At 34.8% G+C, this 18,488-nt stretch overlaps 1 protein-coding gene across 5 annotated transcripts in view; it reads left to right on the top strand.

Annotated features, from left to right (window-relative positions):
* Window positions 1–18,488, top strand: part of LOC129762470 (serine/threonine-protein kinase tousled-like 2) — a 358,161-nt gene that overhangs the window by 178,885 nt on the left and 160,788 nt on the right. Inside the window, exon 1 of one of the 5 annotated variants that reach the window (XM_055760743.1) lies at window positions 2,098–2,196. The exons of 3 other annotated variants lie outside the window; for them this stretch is intronic. In XM_055760743.1, coding sequence (XP_055616718.1) covers window positions 2,113–2,196 — 84 coding nt within the window. In that variant the 5' untranslated portion in view covers window positions 2,098–2,112. Of the gene's footprint in view, window positions 1–2,097; window positions 2,197–2,493; window positions 2,566–18,488 lie in introns of those variants that run through there. One more of the 5 variants, XM_055760745.1, reaches the window with a different exon arrangement.

Below are 18,488 nucleotides of genomic sequence, written 5' to 3'. Positions count from 1 at the left end.
ATGAAACAGAAGACATTTTCAATATGAAAAATAAAAATGTCAAAAGCAAATTATTGTAATGGATTTCAAAAAAGAGATTAAAAATATATCGATAAACTCAAGAGATAGATACGATCAGGAGAGAAATGAAGAACTATATAGTTAATAATTTGTATAAAAGAGCAGAAGCATAGAACTTGAAACATTAACTAAAAATCCACTGAAACTCATGAATATTTGGTAACATGAACAAAGAGAAAAAATTAAAAAGTAATAGTCGAAAAAAGGATTGAAATTATGAATTCCAGAAAAATGAAAGGAGAAATTGTCAATAACTGAAGTTTTCAACGGCACAATAAGACGTGAAGTGAAAAGCTAGAAAACTGAAATTTTTAAACAAATAAGCAAAACATAGAAGTTGAAACGATGATGAAAATCCCCCACATGAAATAAACAATTGAACTGAAAATAGTAAAAAAGCCACAAAAAAAGGGGAGGAAAATTTGAATGAATGTCTGTTCAATATGGAAAAAGAAACAGAAAACACATTAAAAACCAAAATGTCGAAAGCAAATGGTTGTAATGGATTGCGAATACAACTTAAGAAAGAGAAATCGATAACAAATATCAATAGATAGATACGATATGGAGAGAAGTGAAGAACTACAAACTAACGGTTCATCGAATTTATAATTGTAACCCAGCGTTTGGTTACTACTTGCGCTGATACGCGTATACCCTTGCACTTGCCATTCGGACGATATCCTTTTATGGATTATATTGTCAGTGGAGGAGAAGATGCGTAAAAAGGAAACCCCGACTAAAATACCAAAATGTTGTGTTTTTTTCGTTAACGTTGAGATATTGTTTACGTGGTACCATCTTCATACTTTATTGCTTAGTTTTCAATTTATGAATCATTCATTTACTTGTTCAATATTTCTTAATTTATAATTTTCAGTTCAATTTCCTTTTGGCATGTTTAAGTAAACACACTTCTTTTTGCTCCTGAAGCCATAAACATTCAGTTTTCTCTTACTTGTATATTCATTTATTCATAAAACTATCAATTATCGATTTGAAACGTGCACTTACTTCACGGATACGTATGTATTATATTCTTTTTAATTTATATGTTTTGTTCCCTTTTTATATTATTTTTCACTGTTATCAAATATTAACTGTTTTCATTTTTCCTTTTTTTTAAATGTTTTCCAGGTTGTATTTTTTACAGTCTTCGAACTCCTGTGTTCTTGTTCCGAATTCAGGTTTCTGAATTTATGGATTCAGTTTAATGTTATACTTGATCTTTATGCTTGTCTATGCAGATCATCCGTTTACTCATTCAAATGTTAAAGTTCTGATTCTTCGTACGAGAATAATGTGCAAAAATCCGCTACCGAATTTTCCAACCGAATGAAAATCTATCCAATTACGGAGTCAATGAAAAATCCTACACTAATAAGATGAAAACGCAATTTGTTTGCCTTTTTTTTTCTTAAACGCTCCACTGGAGACTCGACTTTCGAGACATCGGAAGAGAGTGAAATAGCTCTCGAGCGTCGTATGTTTGTGTGAGGGAAAGAAAAATCGATTTTCATTTTATTTTTTTTATTATGCCACTGCCGTACATCACCCCGTCACTCTGTCCCCCGCCCGCTCCTTACCGACTGATGTATTTTCAGCAACCAGCATACCGACCAGGAGGGTGGATCGCAAATTTTGCTACAATTTTGCTCGAATGCAAAAAACAAAGGCGAAAGCTTTGTGGGTGTTTTTTTCCGTTGTTGATAATTTTCCCTTATTTCGGTGTGCAATTGGGTTCGAAGGGTGTCCACACGGGATTCACCGCTATCTCACCGCCCACCCAGTTTCGTAGTTGGGAAAAATAATACAACTTACGCCGCGGACGCGTGACTATGACGGTTTCGGTTCACCCCCAAAATTGGATATGAAGTAGGTCACCAAACTTAAATTAATCCTTTTTTTTGTTGACTCCGGTGGGAAATTAGAGGACTCTTTGCCCCATACTCTCTCTTTCTCTCTTTTTTCATTAAACCTGCTGATACTAATTTATGCTTTTCTACGCTTTCTCCTTCCAGGTATGTATAGCTGTGTTCAGATATTTATTGGATGAGATATCCAACGCAAAAAAACAATGAAAAAAAGAACAGCCGAACCCCGAATATCGATTGGAACCAACAGAGACACAGAAAGGTCAGACCAACGGGTGGAAAAAGTACCTCTCGAACAACAATCACCCACCTCACGTTATTAACAACGCGTATATAAAATGTGTGTGTGTGTGTGTGTGTATGATTCTGGAACTTTCCACAACAAGTCGTCTCCGACACGACTGTTGCTGCCTAGAGTGTCTAATGGAAAATGAATTTATAATTAGAAAAGTGTCGACCTTCCCAAATCCTAGTGTGCCCCCCCCCCTTCCCACCGCTCTGTGCAGCACTCCGCCACTTCGCGCAAAGGAGGGAAGCTGCTCACAAAGCGCGCCGAAGCGATTCGGAGGAATTCATGGTGGGTGATGATACTCTTCCGGGAAAAGTTTTGATTTCGCCAGCGCGTTTTCAAGTAGGTATACACAATTCAGTAGCAGCAGCAGTTGTTAGCCCCGGGTTTTTGCTATACATGAATGATACATAAAGGTAGCGCGCCCCGTACAGCTTCAGAGGAGTAAACGAGAAAAGGACAGAAGGATACAAGTGACGAAAAAAACCTCCTCTCCGGATGGCAGCAGACAGGTGGTGTAAATGAACACAAACATATTACGTAATACCCCCTCGAGATGAGAAGTGGGTTGTGGGTGGGGGTGGTAGTGGTACTAGATTGTGCCCTTCTTTGTTCAGCTTGATAGAGCGAAAGGAGCGGATCAGAGGAGTGGGTATCTTTGAACAACAGGAGCGAATGTAATCGCGAAAGTCATTAGCAACATAACTCCAATGGACTCACAGCAAATTCACAAGGATGGGATCGGATTTGCGTTATGTCTTGAGTCCCTTCCTGATCCACTGTTCCATGCACTGAATCACAAGAATCAAAAGAATCCCAAGAACACTACTCACCAAATTTGGTTACATGTTTATTACTGGAAAAATCATTCGTTGCGAAAAGAATGCTAAACTGACATTTTCTAAACCAGTCAGTTTACCTGCCTCGCCCTGTGCAAAGCGGTCCTGTTAAAAATGTAAGATAGAACGATGTACGATTTATTTCTTCAGTGTTCGACAAAAACACATTCAAGAGAATTTTTTAAAATATATTAGAAAAAAATAATCAAAACTTTACACTGAGCTTTGAATAATTCAGAACCGTTTTTTTCCCTTCATAATTGATATACGAAATCGACGATTGGATGAACAGTTCACTAGATACAAGTTTGACTCATTCATTTGCCCCTTTTCATATTAAAAAAAGAACATTTAAAACTTCACCGTCCTATTACACATTCTCATTATCCTTATTTTGTCCATTTTTTTCTGTTGTTTTATTCTTCTATTTTTTTTTGTTAATCTCGCTTTTGTCATTTTTGTTATTTTTGTTGTTTTTCTTTTTCGATTTTTTAATTTTTATATTTTTTTCATTTTTGCCGTCTCAGTAATTTTTTGTAATTCTCTAATTTTTCTTTGTTTTCTGATTTATTTCTTCTTTCATTCATTTTCCCAAATTAAAAAAACATTGTTTCAAAATTAAACTCAATCTGTCGTAGTGAGAACATCCATACTTCTCACGATCACTATCTCAAGATCACGAGTTCAATTCTCACTCTCAGTTTTCTTCCAAAAATGGAAGTAAAGTTACGAACCAGCCAATGTTTTGAAAGTCACTATAATATAGAGAAAAAATAAGTTCAAATTAATACAATTTTTAAATTTTATTTTATTTTGTTTTTCTTTGTATTTTTTATCATGTTTGTCTTTTTAGTAATTTTAGTCATTTTTTGTCATTTTTATCACTTTTCTTTCCATTTTTTCCATTTTTCTCATCTTGCTCATGTTTTTTTTCGTTTTATTATTTTTTACGTTCTTCTGATTTTTTCCAATCTCCTTATTTTAATTTTTTTTTACTTTTTCTTATAATTTCTTATTTTTCTAATTTTTTGTTTTTTTTTTGGCTTTTTTACTTGTTCTAGTTTTGTCCAATTGTTTTCTTTATATATTTCGTTCTCTGACCATATTTTTTGGATCTAATAGTTTTCAAGTTATTTGTTCTTGAAATTTTAGGTTCTTTCGACTTTTCACATCAACAAAAATACAACCTAAAAAAATATGAAACATAAACCGTTTTGATCAGAGAATGAAATGTGGAAAATTGTTTACGTTTTCCTCAAAAAAATATCAAACAAGTTTTCAAAGAAATACATTTAAAAAAATATTTTTAAAACTAAAATAAGTTTTCTCAAAAACATAAATAAATTGTTCTTTAAATTCTGAAAAAAATATATGGATAGCTGCTCACACAATAACCAACAAGTCATCCATACTTCTGAAGAAGGGCTTTTTTTTTAAATTTGTTTTCAATTATTTTTCGTTTCCATTCATTTTTCTTATTTGTTTCTTTTTTCGTATTTTCCAAATTAAAAAAAAATTGTTCTAATTTTTCAAAATTGAATTCATTTTTCAAAAAATAAGTTCATATTTTTACAATTTTCTCTTCTTTTGTAATTTTTTGTGATTAATCTTTGTCATTTTTGTTATTTTTGTCATTTTTGCCGTTTTTATAATTTTTGTAGCTTCGTAATTTTTATTTAATTTTTCCTATTTTTCTCATTTGTTACAATTGTTTCATTTCTCTTTTTTGTTTATTTTTTCTCATAATTACTTATTTTTCTATTGTTTCTGTTTTTTAATATTTTTTAAAATTTTTGCTTGTTCTAATTTTTTCAATTGCTAGTCAGAGAATGAAATTATATATATTATTCACATTTTTTAGGTCTTATAGTTTTTAGGTCATAATTTTTTTGTAATTTTGAGGTTTCTACAAAAAAAACTAAGATAAAAACTATAAGATATAAAACATTTTGATCGGAGAATAAAATGTAGAAATTGTTCAATTTTTCATTCAGAAATATCGAAACATTTTGAAACAAATGCACTAAAACAATATTTTAAAATATAAAATGCATTTATCTAAAAATCATCAAATTCTGTAAACCCTGAAAAATGTATAAGAATAGCGACTCATACAATAATCACAAGTGATCCGTAGATCTGAAGAAGGGCACTTTTATTTTTCTTATGTTCTAATTTTCTAATAAATTTCGTCATTTTTGACGTAGGACTACGTCGTACATTAAGGGTGCCAAATCAGAAAACAGGTCACGTTTTTATGAAATAAAGTTAATGTTAATAACTATTTTTGCTGCGAACGGATTTTAACGGATTTTTTCTCTTTGATATGCTACACATTACAATCCCATAGTCTGTATATAGTATAAATTGATGATAATTGGAAGCATTCCCATTTCCCCATACATTTATTCTGTCCATTTGTGTGCTTTCCCGAACAGAGCTGTCAATAGTGAGTAACAGCCGGATTTATTCACGTGAAAATAGGTGTAAACGAGTGAGAATAAATATGATACACTTATTCGAGGTATATATAACATGAATAAATTCAGCATATGTAAACGCTTGTGAATTTCTCACTGGTGAGAAATCACTAAAGTTGGATGCAGTTCTACTTCAGGTGAATAAATTCACCGAAGATATGAATATATTCATTATAGAAGTTCACGCTAGTGTAAACGGTTGATGCGATTTCTATAAATCTCATCATATTTCTTCACATGAATATATCCCTAGTCTAAACCCACTCTTAGACGCGTGTTTGATGCTTGTTGAAAGGCGATGCACGGAAGATGTCTCTCGTTAAATACTCAATGCAATGCGTGCATGGATATAAAGAAACAAATTGCGACATATGATCAATTAGTGTATTGTTCTCGCAAAGGCAAGAAAGAATCGTTGCTTCTCGAAATGATTCTACTGAACCACGCAAGCCATTAAACATTTTCAGGGTCCCCGGAACTTTTTACTAAAGAGTTATTTATGAACTTTCGACATATTCGCAAATGATATCCGAAATGATAAACCAACCAATTTTGCGTAGTCCTACGTCCTAAGCGGTCGTGTCTCGGATACAACCCCTCGAATTTTTGACGTAGGATTACGTCTTTCGGGAACATATTGGGGTACAAATTGAAAATCGAAAATCGAGCACATCGTGAGAATTGTCCAATTTCAAACGCTTATTGCTCAGTCATTTCATGATGGATTGATGAAATTTTTGCTTCAATCGATTTTGACACTCCATAATTATTTTTTATATTGAACAAAATAATATATGTGATGAAACTAACTATTGAACAATTGGAAAATCTCAACCCCTATCCTAACGGAAATACCCACTTCTGATTGGTCGAAATTGACGACACATGCGGCGGGTCCCTAAAAGAGACATCAAAACCAAGCTGCCCGGAGGAAATTGGCATTGAAAATACATGAAAGTAGGGGAAACTTTTGATCCTACCGAAATGTGTTCCCTAACAGAGACATCTAAACCAAGCTGCCTGTGGGAAATCGACATTGCAAGTATATGAAAGTCGGAGGCATTTTGATATTGCAAGTTAGGTGAGTGATATGATTAATTCTAGCAAATAAAATTCAAATTTGGAACTTAAATGTTATATCAATGACCGATCGTGTATTGTGAAAAATTTAGCACAAGTGTAAGAGTAAAATTGTATATGGTTGCAGTTGTGTAAAAAATGACTTGATGTATGAAAAGATTTTTTTTTCAATTTTCGTAAATAAGCACAAGGTGTGTTCCCGCTCGAGAACTGGTCGTTTGATTTAAGCTGTCTGTTTTGTTGTGTTCATTTTCACCCAAGGAAAGTTTATACGGCGAGAAAAATTGGAAAAGTTAAGAAACATTGGAAAAAGTGATTGCTCTACTTATAGTATTAGGTGTTGTTATTCCAATTAAAATTCGCATTGGGTTGAATAAACACTCAGAAAGTAAAAATTATAAAAAAAAATTATAAAAAATCCTTTTTCATTTCAAATACATTTTCTCTATATTAAAGTAACAAGTTTTCACTGATGAGAAAAAATGATAATTGTGTTCGGTATTGGTAATTATAGTATATTACATTGGTGAGTTTTTTTCTTTATTTCGTCCATACATATCACAAGAAGCATCTCGTCTAGGATCACAGAGGGCGGTTTTCATCATATCTCGTTCCACTTCGGTATCTTTTATCTGATACGCACCATCCAACGACTGTTTACCATCCTTCTATCATCATCACTCGGTAAACACTGATGGAGTGAACAACCAATACCCAACAACCATACATAACGGCCCTTTTCAGGAGGCCACCAAATCTTTATTAAAGAGATATCCTAACGGAATCCTACGTCAACTATGCGGTCGTGTCTCGAACACAACCCTACTGTGGCTTTTTTATTTATTTCTTGGTTGTTTTTCCATTCTCATTCACAGTATGCAAATTTGCAAATATCGTCGTTTCATTAATTTTTATTATTTACTAGCTAACCCGGCAAACTTCGTCCCGCCCATTTACTTGATTAATTCTCGAGTAATGCAGAAATTTGTGTTTTATTTGTATGGCAGCCACCCCTAAGAGAGGGGGGAGGGGTATCTAACCACCATAGAAACATTCATTGCACCCTAAAGTTTCCATATGCCTAATTTGGTTTAATTTGCTTGATTAATTCTCGGGTAATGCAAAAATTTGTGTTTCATTTGTACGGCAGCCCCCTCTAAGAGAGGGGGAAGGAGTATCTTAACACCATAGAAACATTTATTGCATCCTAAAACCTCCACATGCCAAATTTGGTTTCATTTGCTTGATTAATTCTCGAGTAATGCAGAAATTTGTGTTTCATTTGTATGGCAGCCCCCCCCTTTGAGTGGGGGAGGACTGTCTAACCATCATAGAAACATTTATTGCACCCTAAAACTTTCACATGCCATCTTTGGTTTCGTTTGATTGATTAATTCTCGGGTAATGCAAAAAATTGTGTTTCATTTGTATGGCAGCCCCCTCTAAGAGAGGGGGAAGGAGTATCTTATCACCATAGAAACATTTATTGCATCCTAAAACCTACACATGCCAAATTTGGTTTCATTTGCTTGATTAATTCTCGAGTAATGCAGAAATTTGTGTTTCATTTGTATGGCAGCCCCCCCCCCCCTTTGAGTGGGGGAAGGACTGTCTAACCATCATAGAAACATTTATTGCATCCTAAAACTTTCACATGCCAACTTTGGTTTCGTTTGCTTGGTTAATTTCCGAGTAATGCAGAAATTTGTGTTTCATTTGTATGGCAGCCCCCCCTTAGAGAGGGGGGAGGGGTCTCAAAATATCACGAAAACCTTCCCCGGCCCCAAAAATCCCTACATACCAATTTTCATGTCGATCGGTTCAGTAGTTTCCGAGTCTAAAAGAATCAGACAGACAGACAGACATCACTCCATTTTTATATATATGGGGGGTACAAATGAAACACAAATTTTTGCATTACCCGAGAATTAATCAAGCAAATTAAACCAAATCAGGCATATGGAAACTTTAGGGTGCAATGAATGTTTCTATGGTGGTTAGATACCCCTCCCCCTCTCTTAGGGGTGGCTGCCATACAAATAAAACACAAATTTCTGCATTACTCGAGAATTAATCAAGTAAATGGGCGGGACGAAGTTTGCCGGGTTAGCTAGTAAATAATAAAAATTAATGAAACGACAATATTTGCAAATTTGCATACTGTGAATGAGAATGGAAAAAAAACCAAGAAAATAAATAAAATATATATTTATATAGATTCAACTTTTCTAATTTCCCGAAAAAAAATTATTATTCTTTAATATTGAAAAATGTTTTTTTTGTATGTTGTTGTTTTTCTTATTTTTCTCAGCTTTCTTTTTTTTAATTTTTTCAGGTTTCTTAAATATTTCTCATATTTTGAATTTGATTTATTTTCTAATTTCAATAGTCGATGATTTTTTTTTTTTGCATTTCGGTTCTTTATTTTTCTCATTTTTCAGATCTTTGTTTTTAAATTTTCAACTTGTTCTTATTTTTTTAATTACCTTTACATATTTTACGCTCTGACCAAAATTGTTCAAGACTTATGCAGTTAACTCTGCCTTACTCGATGTTCTGTAACTCGATATTTTCCCTAACTCGATTAAATTCATGGGCCCTTTGATATTACAAGCATTCTTCTTTGCATAACACGATACCTCCCTAACTCGATGTTCCCTTGGATGTCGAGTTAGGAAGAGTTGACTGTAGTTTTTAATTTAGAACTTTTTGTAATTTTAATTTTTTTTACAAACGAACTAACCCAAAAACTATGAGATCTGAAAAACTTCGATCAAAGAAAAAAATGGAGAAAAGTTTTCATTAAGAAATAACCTTTTTTTAAATTTGTACTGTAAAAAAATATTTTAAAAATTGAAATTCGTTCTTCTCAAAAACTTCAATTCATTTTTAATTATATTTATAATTTAATAATTTTGTAAATCCTGATTCACTTTTTAGTAATTTTTCTTTAATTTTATTTTTTATTTTTTTTTAAGAGAAAGAGAAAGAGAAAGAGAAAGTAGTTCATGTTTGGGGCACGCATGGTCCAACTATACCAATGTCAGTGTGGTCATTTCATAGCCACATCGGTGCGCCGAGCAACTAACGGCGAGACATAATTAGAATAGATCCGTAGCATATAAAAGTAACATAAAATAAACATCATCATGCGATTTGATTTCTAGTCTTGTTTGAGCCAGCGAGCAGCCGACATCCACACAGAGAAGCTTTGTCCGACACGAAGTTTGAGAGCGAAATCGCTTCGAAGGGTCGATTGTGTGTTGTGAAAGTCACACCGCAGTGAAATTTTGATCTTATTATGAAATTTGTGTACTCAAATCCGAGATAGTGGCGTGATGAAAAAAATACTTCGTGTCTATTTTCATACCATCAAGTTGAGAGTGTTTGTGAATGATTGAATCACACTTACACATTTTTGTTTTTATGCCTTATCGAAGGTAGACAATGGTGGTCAAAATGTATAATCGGCTGTGGGTGCATCGTGTCGGCTATGTCTAGAAAAAGAAGGACGTTCATGATGATCACTGGATATATATTAAGTGCATTGGCGATAAGGACGCAAATTTCGTCATATGGCAAGCTTGTGTATTGTTCTCGCAAGGGCAAGAATGAATCATGAACTAACCATCTTTAGTCGATTCCATAAAATCACGATCCCATAAAATCAACGATGCGGTCGTGTCCTGGATGCCACCCAATATAGTTTAAGGACAGCCGATATTTTTTCAAAGTTTTTTTAAAGGCTTATTTATATTTAAGAAACCACATAAACAAATGGTCGGTTCATAAAATCGGTAATAATATATTATTCAGGAATGATTCCGCGCAGCTATTATTATTTTTAACACGATTGTAAAATTATGCATCAATGATTATTGCCAAGATCAATATTTATGATTCGATATATGGAACCACGTTCCCGGAAGCGGACAAGTAACCTGCTCCCAGGGCAATCGGAGTCAACCGGGACGCCGGTGTGGGTTTTGCCCTTCCCGCCGCTCGTGTGGTTCTAAGCTGCTCCCAATATACACGCTGCAAGCTCGACACCAGGTCCAATCCCCGTCGGATCTGTACTCTTCGGTTGCATCACTGCGCACCAAAGGACTCGATGACGATGGTGGTGGGTATTCGTGTGCCATCGCACGAAGGTGCGGGGGTGAATGGGTATCCAACGGACCAACCGACCACGGTGAAGTAGATAAATTATCGGAATTCGTTTGAATATTATATAATCATTACCCGTGGAGGCATGTATCATTGTCGGCGAGTTGAGTTGGCATTGTTTCAGCTTCGCGAAACCCAGGCCAACAGCTCTCCAAGAATCGAAAGGTATCGACAGCAGCAGCCTCAGCAGTGCGTGTGGGAATGCAGATTTGCGTTGTTGGACGACGCAATGGCAATTTTCGACAAAAGCTTTACCGTACAGTTGTTTAATAATGCCAAACAAGACCCGAGTCCCGGATGCCATTGTTTGTTTCATCCGTTATATTCGACGACGAATCAAATCGATCGGAGTTCCGGGTAACAAACCTCATAATCATCAGCAAACAACAAATTTGTGCTTTATTCAAATCACAATCGAAGTTAAGCGACGCTTGGTAAATAGTGCACTGGTTAGAAATGGCTGACGTCTTGTGAAATTCAATGGTTAATTTTTCTTCCTCCACATGCTTTTTTTTTCATTTATGTCGATCGATGAAAAGTCGTGACGCAATACTGTGCATATGCACTTTTCTTCCGTCGATGACTTTCCAGTGACATTCAGAATTATTTCTTGTAGAATTTACTACTGTCTGGTTAGCAAAACTTCAATCGATAATGATAACAAGTGAGAAGCGTCTATGCTCACACCCAAATAATAACCCGCAACCATAATTCTCTTGAAATTGATCATGTTAACGAAAAAAATTGACAATATGACTCCGATTTTGCAAGTTCTTTTAACTAGAATACTCCAAATACTCAAAAGTTTGAGAATTATTTTTTTTACTTTACCTTTTCTTTTCTTTGAAGTTCTCTTTCCGCTTTTCTCCGTTTTGGTGTGTTTTGCCTGTCTTTTTTATTCATAATCGGGCTTCTTTCAATACCTGTTCCTTATGATGATTTTTCCCTTACATATTCAATTTTACTTTAGACAATTTTCCTCTCTAGAATCATTCTTCTTTATTCTGTTTCGCTTGTTTATCCCTTCAAATTTTATTTTTGGGTGCATCGAGATTTTAGTATTGATTCTAAAAGCAAACGCTTGAACTTGCAAGTCCACAGCGGAAACATTTTGAAAAAATAGTTCCGGAAAGAACTGATAAGTTGACTTCTTCTGCTTGTTAAACGGTGGAGTAAAACAAGTTGCGACAGGAGCGAAACATGAACACAAGCGTTGTACGTTCGTTCAGGTTGAGAAATGAAAATTTAAATTCGTTTGTTGCCGTTGATGTTGCTGTTGTTGTATTTGATTACCCTACTTTTTTCGGGCTCTTCCTTCTGGTTGATAGTATTAACTACTTCACGGTTAGAGGATCACTGATCACTTAGTAGCGGGGCATATATTTGTATGCATACTGGCTGGCGGGAGAATCACGCCTGCTTGCTTACGACGCAATGTTTCACATTGTGCGTTGTCTTGTATTGTATCGAACAAAACCTGTTGTCTGCTCGCTAGCTGTTGCGAGATTGAGGTTCATTAGAGCAAGGCCAATATTTATATGGTGACTTTTATTATTTCGCCTATTTTTCATGGATAGAATGATATGCATGATGGATAGCTACGATTGTTTTCGCAGTGGTATTGATGCATTAAAAATGTTTTGTGGCCGAAAAAAAACAATGGAAATAAGCGTAACGAAAATAAACGCATAGAAAAAAGCGTAATGTCTCATAAGCGTAATAGAAAGATTCTTCGCGGAAAAAATCCCATGGTTATAAAAGCCACACGGATAAAAGCGTTAAAAATTTATCAACGTAACATTTCCAAAAATAGCTAAATGTCCAAACTAAAATTTCTATAAGGGTGGGAATTTTTTCAGATCATGGCACAATAGTTTTGAATTGCAATGAATAATACCTTTCTAAACAAAAAATAATCAGGCAAACGTATGCCCTCGGACGCTCGCTAACGCTCGGTCGGACCTTACTAAAAATCGTCTCCTATGTTTCAAACTAACCAGGCAATCAGTGGAATACATGTTTGCTTGCTAGAGGCCACTGCTTCCGACAACGGGTTTATAATTTTAATAAAATAAAATATAAATTTTTCTTTTTCGTGATATTTTGTTCCCTCTATTTAATTTGGCTCAAGAGGATAAGGAGCCATCACTTAGCAGATTTAATAAATGATTAGACACAGTCCTACGTCTAAAATAGATTTCGACAAGATATGGAAATGAAATCTATATCTATAAAAATGGATTTCTGTCTGTCTGTCTGTCTGTCTGATTCTTATGGGCTCGGCAACTACTGAACCAATCGACATGAAAATTTGTATGTAGGGGTTTTTGGGGTCGGGGAAGGTTCTTATGATATTTCCAGACCCCTCCCCACTCTCTAAGGGGGTGCTGTCATACAAATGAAACACAAATTTCTGCATAACTCGAGAATTAATCAAGCAAACTAAATCAAATTTGGCATGTGGAGGTTTTAGGATGTAATAAATATTTTTACGGTGGTTAGACACTCCACCCCCCTCTTTAAGGGGGGGCTGCCATACAAATGAAACACAAATTTTTGCATAACTCGAGAATTAATCAAGCAAATGGAATAAAATTTGGCATGTGGGAGTTTTAGGGTATAATAAATGTTTCTGTGGTGGTTAGACACTTCACACCCCTCTCTAAGGGGGGTGGGGAGGTGGCTGCCATACAAATGAAACACAAATTTCTGTATAACTCGGGAATTATTCAAGCAAATGGAACGAAATTTGGCATGTGAATGTTTAAGGGTGTAATAAATGTTCCTATGGTGGTTAGACACTCTTCCCCTTTCTCTAAGAAAGGCTGGGAGACAAATTGAACACAAATTTCTGCATAACTCGAGAATTAATAAAGCAAATGGAGCCAAATTTGGGATGTGAGGGTTTTTGGGTACGAAAAATGTTTCTATGATGGTATGACACCCCTCCCTTCTCTGGAATGGAGAGGGGGTTCCATAAAAATAATACACATATTGGCATGTGGAGGTTTTAGGGTGCAATAAATGTTTCTGTGATGGTTAGACTCTCCATCCCTCTCTTTAAGGGGAGGCTGCCAAACAAATGAAACACAAATTTCTGCATTACTCGAGAATTATTCAAGCAAATAAAACCAAATTTGACATATGGAGGTTTTAGGGTGCAATAAACGATAATATGGTAGTAAGATACTTCTCCCCCCTCTCTTAGGGGGGCTGCTATACAAATGAAACACTAATTTCTGCATTACTCGAGAATTAATCTAGCAAATGAAACTAAATTAGGCATACGGAGGTTTTAGGGTACAATAAATGTTTTTACGGTGATCAGATACTCCTTCCCCTATCTTAGGGGAGGCTGATTAAGCAAATGGAGCCAAATTTGGCATGTGAAGATTTTAAGCAGCACGAAACGTTTTTATGGTGAATAGACACTCTTTCCCTCTCCCTTCCCCTCAAACATTTATTCCATGTAACGGTGAAACATGTTATTTGCAAGTGATTGAACAATCTTGAACGCGAATTGTGTATGAAAATAATCTGATATTATAATCATGAGTTTTGGTAGAAGTACTAGGAATTTTATAGTAAAAGGTAAATTCAACGGGATCGATTCGAAGGTCAATCAATGAACAGTTCTGCGATTGGACTCATGAACTTGCGCTTAGTAAGAAAACGTGAATGTTTGAAGGTATTGATAACAAAAAACAAATTTTGGGCGGGACGAAGTTTGCCGGGTCAGCTAGTATTTAATAAAAATAATGAATAACATAAAAAATGGGAAAAAATATCAGTACAATTATAAAAATTAACCCTCTACAGTCCAAGCCCGCCTTTAGACGGGCTTCGCGGATTCTCTTTTCAAATTATTCAGACATTATTTTCAATGTTTACCCCCACTAGAACGTCTTTAGAATATTTTCATCTATCACACATACACATTGTTTTTATGCTAGCAGATTTCTGCTAGGAGTATTTTATGTTGAAAGTCGGAAATTCGGGATAAAAGTGGAGTAGGTTTTTTTAGATAAATAAAAGCTTAGGCGGTAGAGGCTTAAAGCAATAACACCATTATTGAAAATTTGGAACTCAAAGAATGTGAATGAAGGAAACGAAAGAGGTAATGATAACCAAAAATGTGTAATAAAATTTAAAAAAAAATATGAAAAGCAAGAAATAAAATGATGAAATGATAGGTATAGAATATAAGAATTTGAATCGGAGAATGATAAAAGTATAAGAACAAAAGTGAAAAGAGAAAAAAGGGAAACTTAAAAATATAATAAAAATCAAAAACTTATATAATAACAACAAGAAATAAAAATGTGAAACGTGAAAACACAAAAATTATTATTCGGAACGGAACATAAAATAACGAAAGTAATAAGAATAAAATATGATTACAGGGAAACTTCGATATAACGTACATTTCACTTTCAAAATTGTACGTTGTATCGAATTATACATTATCATCGAAGTATAATAAAGAGCTCCGAAACATTGCTCGTTTTTGCTTTATTATGATGATGTTTGGGTAGAGTTAGTAAATGATGATGAAAATATCCAACTAGATGGTGGAACCAACCTTTCGCATGACGTTTCCCTTCATACTGTTGGTTGAAGGTAAATTGATAAAACGACCACTTGTTAATGAATTGTTTTTTTTTTGTAACATTGCCCTTCTTCTGATGTATGGGAGTCTTGTTGGTAGTTGTATGGACTATTCATATAATTTTCGTTCAGAATTTAACAAAAAAAATTGTCAAAAATTATATTTTCAGAAACATTCGAAACATATTTTTTTGAATTCTGAACGAAAATTATATGAATAGTCCGTACAACTACCAACAAACCTCCTATACACTGTTACTTTTGATTTTTTTTTTTTGAGAATTTGAAAAAAAAAATGTTTTTGAGAAAAATGAATTTCAATTTAATTCAAAAAGAAATGATATATTTTTTTTATGTAAATATAAACAATTCGCTACATTTCATTTTTCAACCAAATTTTTGTAGAATTGTTAAGTTTGAAATTTTTGTGTAAAATAATGTAAAAAATGGTCCTTTCCAGAAAGTAGTCTATTTTTTTTTTGAAGATTTCAAGTGTGCACAGTTGCTCAAATGACCAATGTCTTTACACCCACAACGTTTCACCGCAAACTGTGATGACCTCCTAACACGAGTTGGCATGAAACTCGTCAATTGAAAATGTGTGCGTTATATCGAGTGATGTTATATCGAGAGTACGTTATATCGTAGTTCCTCATGATTTTTATAATTTCTAATGATAATGGAATATGAAAATTAGAAATAGAAATGACAAATGACAAATGAACGAAAAGGAGTGAGGGCAGGACTGAACAAAAGAAAGAAGAAAGAGAAAAATAAAAATTTGAATAACACACTATTAATAACACAAATGAAAACCAAGATGAATTATGAATGTTAACGGATAGCAATTGAATGATAAATGAAGATGAGGAGCAAAAATTATGAATGACAAAGAAAATAAAAATTGAAAATAGAGATAATGACACAAATGAGAACAAGGATGTAAAAACAATTAGGGAAAATAATTGAAAAGCATGGATTGATACAACTAAAGGAAGGTGAAACAACAATAGTTTTGATCAAGTTTGATAATAGTAATGAGGAATGAATTGAATTGAATTGCATTAAGAATGAGCTTGAAATGATCAATTGGAAACAGAAATGAAAAAGAAAATGGCATATGATAATATAATCTTTGAAAATAGCATCTCATTCTCAAATTAAAGTGGATTGGCATTTTTTCGAGCAACCCATTTCAAGATTAACTTTGAAGATGAATGAGGAATGGACATTTGGATGAGCATAATTTTGAATAATTACGAAATAAGAAAAAAATAATTAAGAATGTCAACAAGAACAAACAACAAAATATTGAAGAAAAATGGAATACTATAATATTCTAAATGAAGCCAGACTATTCTTCATATGTTAAATAAAGTAGTGAGAGTGACAAGAAAAAAGGGGAAAAAATAAAATGGAACATTATAATAAGAAATGAATCAAATAATTGAAAAGGGGAAATAGGAATAGAATGAGAAAATGAAATATATAAAGACAGAAAACAAAAGACAGGAGACAGGAAATAGGAGACAGGAGACAGGAGACCAGAAATGTTAGAAGAGTCGAGCTTATATCAGTTGTTTCCATACTCTAAAATGTTTCCGTTGAACCATTGAATATGAATGACGTTCGCGAGTCTTCCGGATACTGTGAAGATCAAAGCACTATCAAAGCTGAATTTCGCCACGTCAAGTCTCAAATGTAAGGAAAAGTTTCAATCATAAACAATCCAAGTAACTGATACACTCGCAGACGTAATTTTCATCGCTCATGTAACAAAATTACATATCGTTAGGCAATTAACCAAGTAACGCGGCTATATTTTGACAGTTTTGTGAATGACTGCCAAATATGTCGTAAAATATTCAAACCTGTCATGAGTTTCCACGAACCTGAGTTGGCAATTAAAACAAGAATCTTCAATTGAACTCAACGAAAAAATTCTTTCCACACCGAACAATTTTCGTCGGTTTTTTGCATACAACGGTTTTCAGCGCATGTTCGGATCGTTCCAGGAATTAGCAAACAGATCACTTCAACCGTAAATATATTGCTGCCTGCTCGAAACGGCCGGATTTCGCAGAAAATGTGAGCGAACCAGTTACGTGTGTACGCCTCGGCAGAAGTGAAGAATTGAAGGAATCTGTTAGTTGTTTCTATCGCATCTCGTCATAGAAATGAAGGCAGAGGAGTGTTGTATCATCATCGTCATCGCCGTCATCGTCGCCATCAGCATCAGTGCGCTTTCACGACTCTTGCGCTGTTGGAAAATGAATTTGCGTTTCGCTAGCGATGGATGGATTTGGGGAGGGGCAGAAAAAGTAGTCACACATTTATCTACACCACGGGTCCTCCATTTTGTCTACACCAAAACCCATTTTGCAACCTATGGTTGAAACGGTAAAATTGAGCTGCGCCTGAGATTTGATGACGATGACCACCCTGCTGCCCCCCGGCACTATTTTTCCACGCTTCCGGCAGCAGAGTGACCCTAATTCTAATTTTCTGTCTCGATTGCTTACACAGTTTGTTTGCCTCCCCCCAATGGATCGGATGTTAGTTTTCATGATGGCGAGAGCATATGAAAATAAATAGATGATGAGCCACCGAATCGAGGGTTTGTATGTGTGTATGCGTTTGCTCGTGGGAAGACTTTCTGTGGTGAGCATAGTCTCCAATGAACTTCTCCTTACACATCCAGCAGTGACCAAGTTGGGGCTGCGGTATCGGATTTGGTGATGATAAGACATACTAAACTAATAACAACATGATCATAATGCCATGAATACATTACTTCCAGCCGCTATTCTAAACTCAATCAAACGAACCCATCTGTAACCATCGAAGAACTCTCGCCAGAATGACCTGCGCCAATATTCCGGCGGTGGGTGCACCTTGTTCTGGCCATGACTCGCGGTTACAGAGGCCACTAGCAACCGGTGCGATATCTCGGTCCGTTTTTTTTCTGTGCCTGTTCATATCAATGTGTGTTTTGTGCAGTTATAGCACAAGCACAGCACACATAGCACAGGAATATAAAAAGAAAAAATCGTGGAAAAAACTAGTTTTCGTTGGTATGTGCCCTCCACTT

This window comes from Toxorhynchites rutilus, chromosome 1 (assembly GCF_029784135.1).
Source record: "Toxorhynchites rutilus septentrionalis strain SRP chromosome 1, ASM2978413v1, whole genome shotgun sequence".
NCBI lineage: Eukaryota > Metazoa > Arthropoda > Insecta > Diptera > Culicidae > Toxorhynchites > Toxorhynchites rutilus.
Note: the sequence above shows the minus strand (reverse complement) of the source record. Positions and strands in the feature narration are given on the sequence as shown.